The sequence below is a fragment of the Scomber japonicus genome, chromosome 21 (genome assembly GCF_027409825.1).
Source record: "Scomber japonicus isolate fScoJap1 chromosome 21, fScoJap1.pri, whole genome shotgun sequence".
In the NCBI taxonomy this organism is placed as follows: Eukaryota; Metazoa; Chordata; class Actinopteri; order Scombriformes; family Scombridae; genus Scomber; species Scomber japonicus.
The window spans coordinates 14,184,750-14,201,708 of record NC_070598.1 but is presented as its reverse complement, the minus strand read 5'-3'; the positions used below and the strand labels follow the sequence as shown (position 1 = coordinate 14,201,708).

Genomic DNA, 16,959 nt, shown 5'->3' with positions numbered 1-16,959 from the left:
AAAATCACTTCAGTGTGTTTACATAACATTTCAAAAGATTAGATGAGATGGATATGCCACAAACCAGTATTTGTCAACCCCTTATATCAATCACATCCCTTTTGGCTGATTTTCCAACTGCTGTCCATATTTGTCACTGCAGTTTGTCTTTGTCTGGCATATGTTTGGCAGTTTTTTTGTTGTTGTTGTTGTTGTTTTTGTTGTTGTTTTTTTTACCTATGCGACTTCAATTTGGGCGCAGATGATTTGTGGTCTCTTTGGACCTTTATTGTTGCATGTTTGTTGTTAAGATCTATGAAAAAGTGCTGCAGTATAATTATAATTAAAGTCCCCCTCCACCCAAAAATGTGTTTTTCATCTCATTACTTCAGTTGGCTTCACAGAACAGAATGATATATGTGCAGAGTTTGGTAATAGAACACTGTTTTCACATTCATCTGCTGAAGGAGGAACGTTCCTCTGTGCTCACTGAGTTTAAGTGGTGTATCCATTGACTAGTTGGAGCCAGTCGTAGTTCAGTATGTAACTTACACCAATGTGATGCAAAAATGCAAAACCACCCGTGCACATACAGTACACAGAACATTTACCTTTAAGTGAACTAGACTAGACTTCTTGTGTCAAGTGAAATGAACAATATCTGCATAGTCACAGATTGGGCACATGGATTATTTAATGAGGGGGTAGAAGTGTATGTGATTTTAAGAATTTTAATAGATAATTAAACTTTAGACACAAATCATTATTCCAAGTACAGTGGTTTATGTACATCTTGAAGCACATCTGCAGAGGGTCTTTAGGTATACAATAGTAGCTATTCTTCTGTGTACCTTTCAGTTTCTCCTACACAGTTGGGGCTCTTGAACGCACCCTGGTTCCTGTACAGGAAGTGCAGTGACGCTGGCGCGTTTGTTGAAAACAACCCCGGGTAGTCGTTGTTGACATGACACTGGCAGACTACCCCTCACTAAACTAACAACTTGTACCGTTTCTGAAACCGTCAACCAGGTTTATACACAGAGAGACGCAATATAAACTGGACATGGAGTTATCTCCACTTATAAAGAAAATAGGTAGGCAAATGTAGCTGTGAGGGCTGACTTTACCTGAACTTACTATAACAAAACTCACACACTTAACGGTACCTCAATATTAGCCGTGTGCATGCTAGCTAACCATTGCATATATCTTCAGGTTGACTGTACTTTTATTGTACGTTTTTATTGTACTTTTATTATGTACTCTTATCTGCAGCTGTTTTTCGCTTACGCAAAACGCAACCCTAGAGTTGTAATTTATTTCAACGCTAATGTTAGCTAAGTAACACCAAGTCAGTAAGACTTCCCTGGACGACTGATTAGCTATAAACACAACTTCGCTAATGTATCTGAATGTTTCTTCTTGACTGAATACTTCTCTAAATCAACTACAGGGCACTCTTTGGTGGAGATACGAGTCCGAGCATTGAAGAGCATCATCTGTAAGCTGGACCATTCCCTGATTTCCGTCTCTGACATTGTCCAGGAGAGGATGCTGTTTGTGTATCTGCTGGAGTGGTTCAATTTCCCCGAGGTGCCAATGCAGGAGGAAGCCCTTCAGTTGATCTCAACTTTATCAAAGGTAGAGGGTACATTTCTCACTGGGAGACAGATATGATAGATAGTGGTTAGAGTGGAGCTGTTTTTTTTTGGCAGATCGTCCTATGAATATGTAACAAAATAAAATGTTATACAGTAAATGTATTTTACTTTGACTTGAGCCTGTATTTTTAAAAGCTTATCAGACAGTGAGTCAAAGGATTTGCATGAAATATTAGCAGAGGAATGGATGTAGGGAGATTTGCTTAGTGATATTTTGATAGCAACAACACAGTGGGAAGTGCTTTTACATTGCTACACTGAACATAACTGTAATTTTCCATGTTATGACGAGTTTTCATTTTATGACTATTTACTTTTTGTCTTCAAAGCATCCCAGTGCAGCACAGATGTTGAGAGACGTTGGGGCAGTGGACTTCCTCACCCAACTGTCTCCTAATGTGGAACCCAGACTGCGAGCTGTCATCGATGGTACCCTGGACCAGCTGTTCCAGCTACCTGAGCTACTCCCTAGTTATACAATGGTCTACTCACACAGACAGCGTTCTGCATCTCCAACAGGTGTTGCAAGTTATGCCAAATACTTTGTGTTTAGAGTTTGTTACCTACAAAATAGTGCTCTTGTAACATTTGGATGATGTTTTTTTCACTACTTGAATGGTTATTTCAACAACATATGTGGTGTCTCTGTTGTAGTGCCTATAGTTGTTCCACCAGAAGAGCATTTTCCTAAAATGGGGTATTTCCGAAAGAACGTGCCAAGCCCTACAGATTTACCTCCTCAGAGGATAGCAGGTACTTGTAATGCATTATTTCAGATTTCTCAGTATGTTGGGTTTCAGATTTTTAATCCCCAAACTTTGTCCAGAGGTCATGCATTGTATTTTTTTCAGTCAATTCCTCACTAAGTTACTCTTCTGTGTTGTACAGTGCATGAGTCTGTGCGATGCTTGAAGTTTTCTGTGTTTCCATGGCTGACTTTGACAAACACAGACAGACACATACTTTCATCCAATGAAAGGTGAGAGACAATTTATGTATTTATCCAATGTTGTAACATATGCCAAATTAAAATACTGTATAAAAGATTATGTTTTGATTCTATTAATATTTTGTGCCCACTTTTTTGGTATTTGACAGTGTCCAAGCTTGAAAAATATAGTGTAGCTTAGATTTATTTATTAGTAGACTTTTTTATGGACTTTGGTTTTATTAATATTCTTGGTAATGTGTAGTGATGTTTATTGTGTATTAAACGTGTTTGCATTCTCAAATTATTTTAAAACAGTTCATTAAGGAGCAGCAATCCCAACTTAGTGCGGACAACATGCGAACTTCTATGCGATGTCATTATGCAGGACTTCCCTGCTGAGATCTTTCTACAGAGGCCCAATATTGTAAAGGTACTATCACACTACATTGTTCTTAGAAACATTTGCCCTGGGTGACAAGTAATGACTATAGTATTTTTTAATATAGATACCTAAATATTTATCTTAAAATGACCAGCTGATGCATTTATTAGCTATTTAGCTTTTGAATTCATGCTAAAGTTCACATATAATATCCACAATACAAAATCCTGTCATTGGTCCGTTTACTTTCAGAACACAAACAAAATGCACTACAGTCAGCTTGGAAGCAGAGAGAGCCTTAACGAACTGAACTAAACAGGCAAACACACCAGAGTTTGTTTTCTGTGAACAAAGCAGGTTAGGTGTCAACTGTAAGGGTACACTCAACAGAAATATGTCAACAAAAACTAATAAGAGTCCACACCAGGCAATTATGTATTAAAACACTATAAAAGATGTCAGTGGTATCATTTTTACTTTATGAGTTATGTCAGTCTAAACTCAGGCAGCCCTCAGGCACAATTCTCTTCAAAGACACACAAATCTCTGTATTTGATGGAACATTTGCATTCTCTTGTCTTCTAAATGGTGGCTTGCTGCTGAGTCCTCACTTCAATATCTTCTATGGTTGCCCAAAGAGACAAAATCTAAGAAGTCGGGAGCCTCGCTAATTCTGGTTCCTGGCCAACTGTTGTTCATGATGCCGTAGTCTTGTTTGAAGACTTTTATCTGACGAAGTGTATTGGTTTGAGTGGTGCCCGTCCCACAATGGAATTTATGGGATGGCCACTGTAGCCACTGTCAAAATAATAACCTGTCAAAATTGTCCTTGAACAAAACGCCAATTTATAATTCTGTGTCCCTGACCTCATAGGAGGCTGTTGAGGCCTCTGGAGGCTTACTTTGCTTGAGCAGGTACTAGATTGCTAGGAGGATATAGTTTGGTCGTCATGTACCTCTTGCAGGGTGTGAACGTCCTTGGTGGAACATTTTGTTTCTTTCCTCTAAGGCCTCCATGGATATCATAGATTCAGTGAAATCTGTTGCAGTTGTCCTCGGGCTTTAGAGCTGTCCTCATCCTGGTCTTGGTGGCTTTGGATGGGTTTCAACAGTTGTGTGTTGTAAATGAGGAGGCCAAAATGCCTCTGTCCCGTTAGTATTTACATTATATTAATTTTGGCCCAGCTGATACACAGGCTCAGTCATAACCGCAAAGTCTCTTTAAAAAAAAAAAAAAAGAAGTTTACTTGTTGATTTGTATATACAAGTGTCATGTCAGCACTCAAGCGCATCTGCAGTCTGAGCCCTTCATTCCATTGGCATAGACAGAGTGTTGCAGGAAACATTATTTTGCCCTGATGAGCCACTGTGAACATTACTATTTTGATAATAAAGTGCTGCATTATATTACATTAGTCTGGGGGCAGTATTAGCATACTGTCACCCAGCAGTCTCATCATCAAAAAGAAATCATTATGGGAAAGTACTTTTCTTCTTGTGGCTCTACTTGCCACTCCTTTAGCTATTAAGCTAAATTAAAAGACTTTGATTTAGAGACATGACATCATTAGCTACAAAGGGCAGGGAATTTGAACTTGGAACAAATTGCTGCTTCAATAATTCAATTCCATTTGCCCTTTTTATTTACTGAACTTTATTACAACTTTTCTATCACTGTCTGAGCTGAGGCCATGGTTTTAAACCGTAATGGTTTTTTCTGCTTTCGTAACAAAGCCAAATTTAAAAAAAAACCCTTAATACTCACAATTACAATAATAATTGACTTACAACTCACTATTGTTATGTCTGTAGAAATGTTTTCTTAACCCAGTGTAATACTACTTTTCTGATATCCCCTTCTGTTTTCAGAACCTTCTGTCCTTGTTGAAACTGGGTTCAGGTAAAGGTGAGGCAAGCTACCTCCACTTGCAGGCTCTCTCCTGCCTGAGGCAGCTTTGTGTTGTGCTAAGGAGGAGACTGCACTTTCATCAAGATCCAAGCTTCTACTCTACAAAGCAAGGTAGCGTTCCTCACAAGTTAGCCTGATGTACAGATGTGTTTACAGGGGTTTTACAAGCTGTTATTAGGGTTTTCAGCTGGTGATACACTTTTGCATCCCTATTCTGTTAGTTTGTATATGTTCCTTCATTTAGAAAGAACATTGTTTAACATATATTTATTTTGTGTTCGTAATGAAGTCATTTTCAGAAAGTATAAACTAAAAATCTGAACTTTGTTTTTTTATCTTCGGTGTCTGTTCTTGTCTTTGTCAATATGCAACATGTGTAAGTATGTGCCCTTTTCCTCTTTTTGTGGCTTGATATAGATCCAGTGTCTCAGAACTCGTCCTTCTCTTACTCCCAGGAGGTTCGGGGGACCCAGCGTTCTCAGGCCTCCTCTCCAGGAGCAGAGTGCTCTCCCCGGCCCTCTGTGGTGGGACGCACAGGCCAGAGAGCCAGGGGAGATGGCCAAGATGGAGATGCAGCTTCCAACAGGTGTGTGTAGATAACATTAGACAGCATTTTAAATTTGGTCTAAATGAGATTATATATGAAAAGGATCTGATATCGCTGTCTGGGTAATATCTGTCTGTAGTCTCTAATCTTCTTGTTTTATGAAAAAACATTTTGTTGTCATTTCTGTTCATCACACATTAAACGCAACAAGAGTCTTACACTTTTTGGTAATTTGTGCACAGCAAGATTTTTTTGTGGCTTTGATAATGACAAAATTGTCAGTGACACTAGCAAACTGCAGTAGTAGATGAAACAATGTGAGACTGTGGAGGATTTTATTTTATTTTTCTTGTTAAATTTGAATAACACCAAGAGCCCCCTAGTGTCTGGTGTGTAGTGTGTAAAAGTCAGCACTGATTCCCGTGATGGCAGGCACATTCAGTTTTTATGATCCATCCCTATACACCTCATACGTCACTCCTTATATTTGAGCGGTCCAAGCACAGATCATGAATTTTCAGTTTTCATCCTTCCTTGTGTGCGCTTCATCCAGTGGCAGCTCGCACCAAGGTGTAGCAGCAGTCCAGGCCCCCAGGCAGACACCACAGTCCCCTGCAGATGTGGCCCATTTGGAACTCCCTGACTTGGGTGTAGAGGATGTCCCGGAGCTGCAGTTACAGCAGCTCACTTTGGCTCAGTTCACTGTTGCTACCATGGAGAATGCCATACCACTGCTCAAGACAGGTAGGAATCATTGTTGTATTTAAAAGAAAAAAAATCTGTTATCAACGTCTGTTTCTCTTTGTCCTCTCCTGCTGTTTTAGATTGAATAAAGATGAGATGTTGCAAAAATCCCCTCACCTATTTCACCACATTAACTGTCCAAGTATTCTACCGGTTGTTTGATCTCCCCTGCTCTTGCTCTCTTGTTTCTCTCTTGTTTCTCAGAGGGTTCGCATGTGTTCCATCGTGTTCTGGAGTTGCTGTGCAACGCCGTCCTCCTGCTTGGGGACAGTGTTTGTGAGCTGGTCTGGGACGATCGCAGCCTGGTGGGGATGGAGCTGGCAAGTCAAAACACAACTCATGACAGCCTCTTATGTAGATGAATGGATACACTTCACTGAAAGGGGGAACTGGGTTGGCCACCAGACAATTTGCCACAGACACACAGGCGTATGGTACTCAACTGTCAAGGAGAACTGTAGGCATGTGATTGAGCTGAATGAATTATATAAGGTTACAAAGGCTTTCTGCCTTCCACACATACATGGATATACCTCTTGCCTGTTCCCTAGGGTTTATCTAAGCACAGAATTGTTGGGTTAGTAAATGTCTCTGTTTATTCTGTATATAAAGTCCACACAATTAATTGTGTTAAACTGGTGTTTTTTACTGCACAGAATCATTTGTTGTCCTCTCTGACTGTTTAAAGAGTATGTTCCACTGCAGGGGGACTTATACACTTGTCAAGCTCAGGCCCCTCTGGCCCTCTGCTGTTTAATACATGCCCTGAGCCTTGCAGCCTGAGAACTGTTTTGTCATCTTTATGTGGAGAGCAGCTTTTGTGTGCCAGACCTCTAGGTTTTTCCCTATGGGAATGGGCCAAACTGTGTATGCCAGCGAAGCAATGCACAGGGCATCTACTGCCCCCTGCTGGTATTTATCTTTTATTGTTCAATTTCTACTCCCAAAACAAAGTGTCTGAGAATAGATTGTTCCAATTTATTCATACTGAGATAGGGTGGATCTGTATCTCGGCCCAAAATAACCCTGAAATCTGATTACATTCATTTCCTAACCCCTGGAACAAACAATTTTTCTCTTGGCTCCTTGCCAGTAGCTGTGCGTCGGTGTGTGTCTGTGATTGTGAACATGCACGTGATGTGAGAACATGTGTATGTACTGTTGTGTTTGTGAAAAATGTGTGCTTTTGTCTGCATTTATGTCTGTGTATTTTAGAAGGAGAAGCTGCAAGCCTGCATGGAACTATTGGGGGATATCCTGAGCTACCATCAGAGCGATTCAGCAGACGTTCCCCACGGTTCTCGAGTTCACCACAGAATTGCCTACACAGCCACTGCTATATTTACTATTAAACTTCTACAAACCATCCTCCCTCTTGAGAAGGTGTGTGTGTGTGTGTGTGTAACAAAATCACATTATTATGATTGTTTTCTGTTATTACTGTATTGCGACTCCAAAGACAATAGAAATGTAAACATCTTTACCTCACACAGGCCAGTGACAGTCTCCCAGAGAACACCGCAACAGCTATTTTCCACTTATGCCTGGACACATCATTGGGAAGTTTATTACCCAGCATTCAAGATACAGCAGTGGCCTACTTGGAGCAGGTAAACACAGACAGCTTTAACCTCTACAGGAGGGTGACCCGCGCTACCCTCTGGATGGAATCCACTTGCAACTTCCTCAAGGAAGCACAAGCTGAGGTATGAACTGCATGTCACATAATAGCAGTAAGCTAACAGAGGTAGCTCTGCACTGTAGAGAGAGATGTCAGTTACCTTTTACAGACATGCAGTATAGTCAGACATAAATGTTACTATTACCACTGGTAAAAATGTTTAGACTGTCACTCAGACTGGAATTTCATTACTTCATTTATTTTTTCATCTAGGGAGAAAAGAACTGGTTGGAATTACTGGAGCTGGCAGACCAGGCAATAAATGGCCTCCCGTTTCACCAACACTTACCCATCATCAAGGAATGTGTTGACATCTGCTCTTACCTGTAAGTTACAAATCATAATAATTCATAACTTGTTCTTGTTGCTCTATTTAAATATGAAGAATAGTTTACATTCTTTTTTCCGTCATTAGGTGGAAGTTTGATCAGCCCAGTCCACTCCTCCGAACAGAGAGCCAAAAACTCCTCCTCAAGCTGCTGTCCCATCCTTTACTGCTTGTCAAGACGGAAACATACACGTGCACTTTAAATCTGGTCAAGGTCAGAGCAAGCCATCTTGTACAGGCAGTCAGTGTTTAAATGAGAGTGCAAGTTCATGGCTAAAATGTACCAGAGCCATAATGCGGGTCTGTTTGGCAGGGCACCCTTATGTAAATAAGCAGGATGAAGATGGATGAAGCACAGTCCTTTGACAATGTGCTATAAAAAACCCACTTGACATTTGAAATCAGACATCCTTGCATTTTACCAACCACTGTCTAGAGCACATGGCTACATTTAAAGTAATTGGAACTCTTCTGTGCGAGCACAAATGAGGGGATGGCGATAATTTATGATGTGCTTTGGTGTGATTACATACACCCCTAGGAGTGCCTTGGCATCCAGAATGTCTCGCGACAGGAACCAGGAGCCTGCAGTGGAGTCAACTTCCTTCTACACCACAGGGTGCTCTATGAAATAAGTGCTTTTGGCCTCCAGGATTCTGCAGAAACGGTAGGCAAACACTTGTGTACCACTTGTACTTAAATTAGAAGCAGTATGATTGTAAATATCTTTAAAGCAAGGTCATTTATGTGTAAATTATTTTGGCCTGTGTGTCATGGATGTTTTTAAATCATTTGAACTTTACTTTAAGGCCACAGTAAAATGCCTGGATTCACCAGGATTATGTAGTATTAAACATTTTAGAGTCTGTCACATACACTACCTGCTATCTAATGTTTTATCAGCAGTGTTTTGTGTGAATTCAGCAGTTTAACTGTGATCTATAGGTGAATGTTGCTGCCAAGGATGTCCTGCTATTTCTGCTCAAGGGACGATTGATGATGACAGCATCAACCTGGGACAGATTCAATGAGGCACTTTACCCGGTCATCCCCATATTGCAGGTGTTGTAGTCCCTGGAGATGGTGCTTTGTGTTTGTACTGCAAAACTCATAAAACAGCATTATGTTTGGAAGTTATTATATTATATTTATGGAGCTGGGGGAAGTGGTGCATGTTTCCCGCTATCAAAACAACTATGATCAAAAGTGCAAATTTAGTGCTCTTGGTCCACAATTGAGCTGCCAGTGAGAAAAATTTAGTTATTCTCTCATTTACATATTTTGTGTTATATTGTTTCCTTTTTTGGTTTGAAAAAAAAAACAAGCTTTTATTAATTGTTCAGTTTCAGGCAACAGAAAGCCAGGAAATTCTTCATGAATATACATGAGATTTTGACTAGGCTGTCAAGTGTGATTTAATTCAAGGAGGCCATTCAGAGATGGGCCCACCATGTCAACAAGAGATGAAATGAAACCACCCGTAATCAAAGTGATGCATATTTTATTTACTGTTGTGCTGCTTAGCTGGAATTCCCCATTGTTCGCTGCATTGTCTGCCAAGGCAGTCAAGAGAGTTGTGTGTGTGTGTGTGTGTGTGTGTGTGTGTGTGTGTGTGTGTGTGTGTGTGTGTGTGTGTGTGTGTGTGTGTGTGTGTGTGTGTGTGTGTGTGCGTGGCAGGGTTTCACCGGCACTGAGGAGTCACTGGGAAACTGTGTCCTGCTGATAAGTGACATGTCGGACATGGCAAGAGACAACATGTTTCCAAACACAGCTAAGCTAAAAGCAGCTCTCCGACTCCTTTTCACTAAACAACCCACGTGAGTCTAAGCTCTTGGTCTTTGCCTATTTCAAGTTGTGTTTGATGAGTTTGACGTCAGTTAGTAAAGCAGATAAGTTGCCGAGAGTCTGAATATTTTGTTCGACAACATTTGTGATGGCAATATTATCACTGTCTGTTGCTGTCAGGTGATGTGCTCATCAAATCATCTAAACTGTCTGGTGAGGTCTGTGTAAAACAGCTACTCTGTCCCAGTCTATGAATATTGATAGAGATGGAAATTAACACCAGACACTGGCCCAGAGATGAGCGCTAGTAAATTTTGGCAACGGCTAATAGATTTGTCTGCCCTGCCAGCCACTTTTTGACAACCAGTTGTCAGTTAGATGTAGTGTTTAAAAAAAACATAAAAGGCAGCCACATTTTTGAATCCTTTAGCTGTTTGTATGATGTTTTTAATGAAGATGAAAAGCTTGGCTTGACACTAAATAAAGGTGATTGATGTGGTTGCTTTAAATCTGTTTAGAGAAGAGGTTGATTCTCGACTGTGATTTTTCTGCTAAATTTTGTTCTTCATACATCAACAGCGTGAGAATAGCAGCAGTGCAACAAATCCTGCCCCACCTAACCAGTGATGATGAAGCCAACATAGCCAGACCAGACCTAAATCAAACAGTGATCTCCTCACTCCCCAATCTCTACTGCGTCAGAAACCCTTTAGACATCACACTTGACACCAGCAACAAGTCCGTCCTCAAGGTATAAATCTACATACAGAGACACAACAACACGCTCAGATTCACTTGCACACAGGCAGAAATAATAGAAACGATAAAAATGACACAGCACACAAAACACCTAATCATATGAAGTGCTTTCCATGTCACATCCTATGCCATCTGTGTCTTGAATGTGTGCATATTTATGTGTTTCATGGTGACTAGGTGGAGTCTGTGGAGAAGCTCTTTTGTATCCTGTCCTCAGACACTGTTGACATTTCCCTGAGAAGATCAGCTGCTGAGCAATTATCTGTTGTTCTGCAAGGTGAGCTATCTGTGAAACCTAATAATGGTAATGTAGAATATTTCCTCTATAATCATCTATATTATTTAATATATTTCCATGCTGTTATCTTGGACTTGGCAGGGTAATACTTTTAAACTATCCACCTCATCCACCTCATCTACCTCATCTACCTCTGCACTTCTCTCTATATGCCTTGAGGCTTTTCATTCTTTCACCAAAGAACACATGTGTAGCTCTATGAGAATCTCTTCTTACCCCTATATTTTTAAATTGATTCTACAAAATGTCTTTTCTGTTTTTCATAGCTGTACTGTTTGAGTTATGCAGCAGAGTGTAATGCTAACAATTCACATCCCTCTAATAGTTGATTGTGAGCTTGATATTGTATGATGCAGTATATTGGCTTTGAAAGGGATTTGAAAGGCTTAATGAGAGTTTTAGATGAAATTTTATGCACTTGATAAAATTATGTGATGAGTGAGAGCCCTCCCCTTATGAAAACTGCAATTTACAGTTAGTGCACAGAGTGTGTGCACACCCACCACCATATGTTTTAGACAAGCAGGAAAAGCAAATGGTTGAAGATTATGCAAATGTTTATTGTCAGTATATTGAATTGTTCTCTTCCTTCCCGGCAGACACAACAATGCACCCAGTGTTGAAGAATCTTGGAATAACAGACAAAGTGATTTCTTTCATTAACAAGAGTGTAAACGGTAACAAGGTAAAAAAAAATCCCAACCAAACCTGTTCTGGCAAAGTGATAAATAGATGTGTGCTGTAGGAATTGCTGTCCAAGCCAAACAAAACAAAAGCAAATCAGAAATATGCTTCTGCATGTGCTCGCACTCGTGTAGATGCCCTCATTTGTCTGTACTGTACGCATTTGAGTACATATGTTGCCAGCGGATGTAGAGGATACCCACTGAGGCGTGCATGATAGAAGGATGAAATGGTCTATATTAATAGTGTCAGACAGGCCCTGGTTAGCAGTGATTTTTGCCCTCTAGTTACTGCAGTCTGCTGATCATTCCCAGGCCTTGAATCAGAAGCCGCTAACAGGGGTAATCATCCAGCATGTCTGGCTACATAGAGGTGGAGGAACAGGGCCACAGAGAATAACTTGTCTCAGCTAACAAGTGTATGTGTAAGAGGAATTTCTGCAGGTTGTATTTGTCCTGAACCCTTCATTGCCCGCAACCAGCACGATTGCTACATTTGGATTTAGCTGAAATGTCATGACAGTAAGGAGATCATGTGCATTTGTATGTGAGAGACACAGAGCAGGAGGAGACAGAAATACTATGTGTGTTTTTGTTTTCCCTGCAATTAAACACTGAGTGTGTATGCTGCTATTCTCCCCAGAGCTTGGATTGCCTGCTGGAGCCTTGTGTCTGTATCCTGAGGAAGCTGGTGTATGCTGATCCATCTCTGAGGCACAGCCTGGCACAGCGCAACCTCCTGCTCCTCACGCTGCTCAGGGGTACATTCACAAGCCATCTCATTAAGTAACAACTATAGACGCTGTGTTGTGTAGCTCAGGGGCACATCCTCAAAAAAAAAGACAACAAGTCAGCCATTGATGCATAGCTTTTAACCATGCTGTCACACTGTTAAAATAGCATATTAGTATGATGCAACTTGTTGCTATGGAGCTCAATATCAGCATGTTGTTTAGAGCTTTATCTGCAATGCTGTATTTGGTAAGATATACAGCAACAAAATATTTGTTTTGCATTATTTTTAACTTAAATATCATTTACTTATTTTAAATTAGGACATAATGAATTTAAATTATAACATGTTAATTGTGACAAGCTGTATATTTATTATCTTATTGCACATTTGAACACAACATGCCTTTTTTTGTGTGCAAAAATATATGTTGGATTTTTAAGAATTACAAATGTAATGTTTTTACAACTGATTTTAAAGCACTCAGTGGTTACATTAAGACTTGACAAATTAAATTTCTATGTTGGTGTATTGAAAACGTATTGGCCGAGCCATTTAGTATTTAGTACGGAATATCTCAGACTGAAGTAGACTGATAAAGTTTTGGGTGTGGTTATTATGTAAATTGTTTGTTTTCATTATAGCATCCTTGATATTGAAGGAGAACAAAGGCAATGGAAGTGAGATTGCTGTCCTGATGTGTTTACTGCTATTTGACGAAATTGCCAGCATTGAATTATGGTAAATATAAGTTTTTTTTTTTTTTTAACACACTTCTTCTATCAATGTGTGCATCCATTCAGTACTTTGTGTTACCACTTATTTTTCTGTCATATCAGGTCAGACAAATCCAACAAAGATGTGACACTGGCCACATTCTCCTTACCACTGACAATAATACGCAGGTAAACTGAACGTCAACAGTTAACCTTCCCTTTAAGGTCCCTTTTCCTCAGTAACAGCACTTTGCACAGATTATTTTACTCTTTCCTGAACTTTTCTACCAGGTACAACATCCCATTCCAGGCATCGAGTCATCATGCTGTCAGCCCGTACTGCTGTGTCCTGGCTCCGTCTTCTGACCTGCTAACCCTAGCCCCCGCCCGCCAAGCCCTGCAGGTGGCATGGAACACCGCATGGCATTCTGGGATAGACAACCTCCTTGAGGAGCTGCATGGCTCCACGAATGTTACTGAGTAAGAACCTTAATATTCTTTGCTCTTATGTGGGATGTCAACATAGTCTTAAATTATTACCAGGTAGGCTATTGTCATTTTTTTCATATTATGTGTAAAAACATGAAGGGAAATTGAAAACCAAAGTAGAACAAGAATTTTGCATCAATGCAAAGCACATTCAATGTTGTAGATAAATAAAGATTAATAATTAATAATAGAGATGGAAATTAATAATTATTTATAATTAATTGTTTAGTAATTTTTATTCAAGTGAAATTGATTTTTGTGTTGATTTGATACATCTGCGCATTTTAATTTGGGTTCAAAAATGTTTTATGTTGAAGAAACTGATAATTATCATTACTTCTGTAACAACCAAAGAAAACTCCTGGTGAATATCACTCTTTTGCAATGTTTTCTCTTGTAGAGAATTGTAGAGAAACATTAGTTTCAGAGGCTCGGGATCTTGTGTTTCATCTGTCTTCATTTTCTCCTAATGTGACCTAATTAAAACAGATGAGAATGTCTCTCACCCAACTTTAACCAGCTTGATTAAAGCAAAGACATTTAAAGCACACCATAGATGAATCTATCCACCTGAAACTAAATTTCATACAATATCATCACTGGGAGAGCACTTGTTTAAAGTTGATCAGTCAATGAAAAATTGAGTTAACTTCCTTGGACTTAGACTTTTGTGTCACGTACAACTTACTACTTATAACAAAATTCAAAAATGGTACAAAATGGGTTTTTTTCATAATGCCATGACAATACATTTGACAGTTTTATGGATGGTACTTGGTATGATCATTGCTGCCTCTGTTTGATTTAGTTGCAAGTCATTCTCACAAAACATCTCTCTTCGGATGACTCATAAATGTCTCTTCCCTCTAGATTGGTGATCAAATATGTTTGTTAATGCAGTCATTAGTATGCTCCTGAGGGTGCCACTTATGCAACATACTTGTCAGCACATAAATAATCATGTAATCTGATTTTGAATATATTCTTTAACCCTTTGTTACCCCGCCCCCCTAGATTTCATGCTGACCTACAGCTATTGGAAGCGCAGGTTCTGTCGCTCCGAGCGGTGCACCTTCCCACTGCGCTTCAGGACTGCATCAAGGCCATCGTCACAGCAGCCGGACACAGTTCGGTGACCTCTGCCCTCTCCAGGCTCAACCTTTACTTGCTGATTGATAGACTGGCCCTCCCTCACATCCCCACCCACAGCTGCAGAGACACTCTTCACTCCCTCACTTGGCAGGCTGCTGTGACCAGGTACACCGCATATAAATTCAATTAAAGTTTTGTGTACTCTAGGTTTACAGCCTAATAACCAAGTCCACTTGACTACGATTTGTTTAGCTGTATGAATTAAGCAGACTATGAGAGGGTTTTTATTATTTATTACTACTGCTGCAACTCTGTAGAACAGTGAACCAAATGTTTTTCCGTGGCTCAGTAAGTGCAGTAACTTTTTCTTTTCTTATTTTTGAAGAACTTACATGAATTAATTAAATTAAGTTAAATGCTTTTTTCAGGTTCACAATGCCCAGATAAAACTGTTAAAGCATTAATGAGGAAATTTGAAGAACTTTCTCATTAAGAATTCAGTTTTGGACTCATGATAAGTTTGTATATTTCTTTTGTATTTCTTGTTGGCATTGCCCTGATTTTGAATTGGTGCGAATAAGATGAATACAAAGAAGAAAACTATGGAAGTCTTGAGTGAAGAACTTAAAGCGATGGTCAGCGTAATTTCAACCTAGCGTCATATGCACTGGTGGTCCCGTTAGCGCCTGTACTAAGCCATTCGACTGATGGCTCTAACTCCACTATTTTGCGACCAAATGAAAAAAAACGGCTGAGGCGCTGATTAGATAGACCTCATGGTGCATATGACGCTTGGTCGAAATTATGCCGAACCATCGCTTTAATCTGTAACCTTTGGTAATTACAAAAATAACAAATAATAATTTATTACTTAGTATTTTCAACCAGTTTCTCTCCTTCTTGTTGCTTTGGTCTGCGTCTCTTCTACCCTGCAGGTTTCTCCAGGTACGTCCAGCCTCTGTGGAAGATGAGAGGTTGCTAGTGGGCATTGTTGCATTTTTGAATGCCTTCTTCAAACAGAAGCACACAGAGTCTATATCTGACCCAGAGGACAAGGATTTGCTCTGGATACTGGAGCTGCTTCTCAACAAGGTACAGAGTTTTTTGAAACAAAGGTCTGGATGCTTTTAAGAAAAGATATCTTATCTTATAAAGGTATAAAGCCAGAATATGTACTGCATCTTATTTTATTAATGTGTGCTAATGGAGCTTGCCTGTAGTGTGTATATGTGTCTGGAAAATAGGTGATGAATCTCTTTTTACTAATAATCTGTTACTCTCTTATAACTTAAAAATAGCACCATAGTATACCACCTCAAATCTGCAGCAGAGATTATTTCCTGAGCTCTTAAAACAAACATTTTTGGTTCATATTTTTGCCTGAGGAAAAGAATCACCTCACTGTTTTAGTAGGGAGAGCTACTTTTAGGATTTAATCAGTCTCACCTTCACTTTCTCATTAATGTGTGTGTAAACAATAAGCCCTCCCCTGGCAGCTAAGGCAGACTCACATTGAATGCCTGGTAGGGGTGAGCAGCTCTGCTCTGCTCCGACTTTTCTGTAATTACTGAGCTGTTTCAGGAACATCTGTCGCTTTCTACACATGCATTAACTACCTACTCTGTGTGTACCGCTCAATAAGAAATTCTGCATGCTATGTGCTCCTACAGCATTGTTTCACAGGAAGAACAGGAGGTGCTTTCTCAAATACACTTGTCAGCACTCTCCACCCGCCACCACCACCACCACCCCCACCCACCCACCCCCTTGAGCCAGTTTGTTTGAATTTAGAAAGCTCGGCAGATAAATCACAGTATAAACTATTTTTCAACTAGTCATACTATAAATTCCAGTAAAGTGAATTACCTTTATGAACTAGTGGATGTGATTTTAGCCATGTTCTATGGATGGTAATGTCAATGTGTCGTTCTGTCCACTGATTTGGTCCTGACTGAAAATCTCAACAACTATTTGGATGTATTGCTGTGAAATTTAGTGCCATAGTAGAAGATGAATGCTAATGATTCCTGGTTATCTTTTGACTTTTCATCGAGACTAGTGCCACCAGCAGGTCTAAGTTTTCTTATTCTGTAAAAAAAAATCAACATCTACCACTTGGATTGGCATAACAGGTTATAGTTTCCTGACCATGTTTCCTCATGACTTTGGAGATCCCCTTCCTTGTTCTCTAATGCTACCTTGAGGTTTATGTTTTTGGTTTTGAATTAAATGGTTTGTTTGG

The 16,959-nt window shown here is 39.8% G+C and overlaps 1 protein-coding gene across 1 annotated transcript in view; it reads left to right on the top strand.

Annotated features, from left to right (window-relative positions):
• The first annotated feature begins 1,042 nt into the window (after positions 1-1,042).
• Positions 1,043-16,959, top strand: part of rttn (rotatin) — a 31,419-nt gene continuing 15,502 nt past the window's right edge. The window contains exons 1-26 of the mRNA XM_053342671.1: positions 1,043-1,073; positions 1,433-1,620; positions 1,970-2,159; positions 2,295-2,393; positions 2,529-2,619; positions 2,887-3,001; positions 4,823-4,973; positions 5,280-5,448; positions 5,963-6,153; positions 6,358-6,473; positions 7,369-7,536; positions 7,647-7,859; positions 8,048-8,160; positions 8,250-8,376; positions 8,704-8,829; positions 9,108-9,224; positions 9,840-9,979; positions 10,527-10,698; positions 10,884-10,983; positions 11,604-11,689; positions 12,331-12,448; positions 13,065-13,161; positions 13,260-13,325; positions 13,428-13,616; positions 14,640-14,882; positions 15,653-15,809. Coding sequence (XP_053198646.1) covers positions 1,043-1,073; positions 1,433-1,620; positions 1,970-2,159; positions 2,295-2,393; positions 2,529-2,619; positions 2,887-3,001; positions 4,823-4,973; positions 5,280-5,448; positions 5,963-6,153; positions 6,358-6,473; positions 7,369-7,536; positions 7,647-7,859; positions 8,048-8,160; positions 8,250-8,376; positions 8,704-8,829; positions 9,108-9,224; positions 9,840-9,979; positions 10,527-10,698; positions 10,884-10,983; positions 11,604-11,689; positions 12,331-12,448; positions 13,065-13,161; positions 13,260-13,325; positions 13,428-13,616; positions 14,640-14,882; positions 15,653-15,809 — 3,573 coding nt within the window. The remainder of the gene's footprint in view (positions 1,074-1,432; positions 1,621-1,969; positions 2,160-2,294; positions 2,394-2,528; positions 2,620-2,886; positions 3,002-4,822; positions 4,974-5,279; positions 5,449-5,962; positions 6,154-6,357; positions 6,474-7,368; positions 7,537-7,646; positions 7,860-8,047; positions 8,161-8,249; positions 8,377-8,703; positions 8,830-9,107; positions 9,225-9,839; positions 9,980-10,526; positions 10,699-10,883; positions 10,984-11,603; positions 11,690-12,330; positions 12,449-13,064; positions 13,162-13,259; positions 13,326-13,427; positions 13,617-14,639; positions 14,883-15,652; positions 15,810-16,959) is intronic.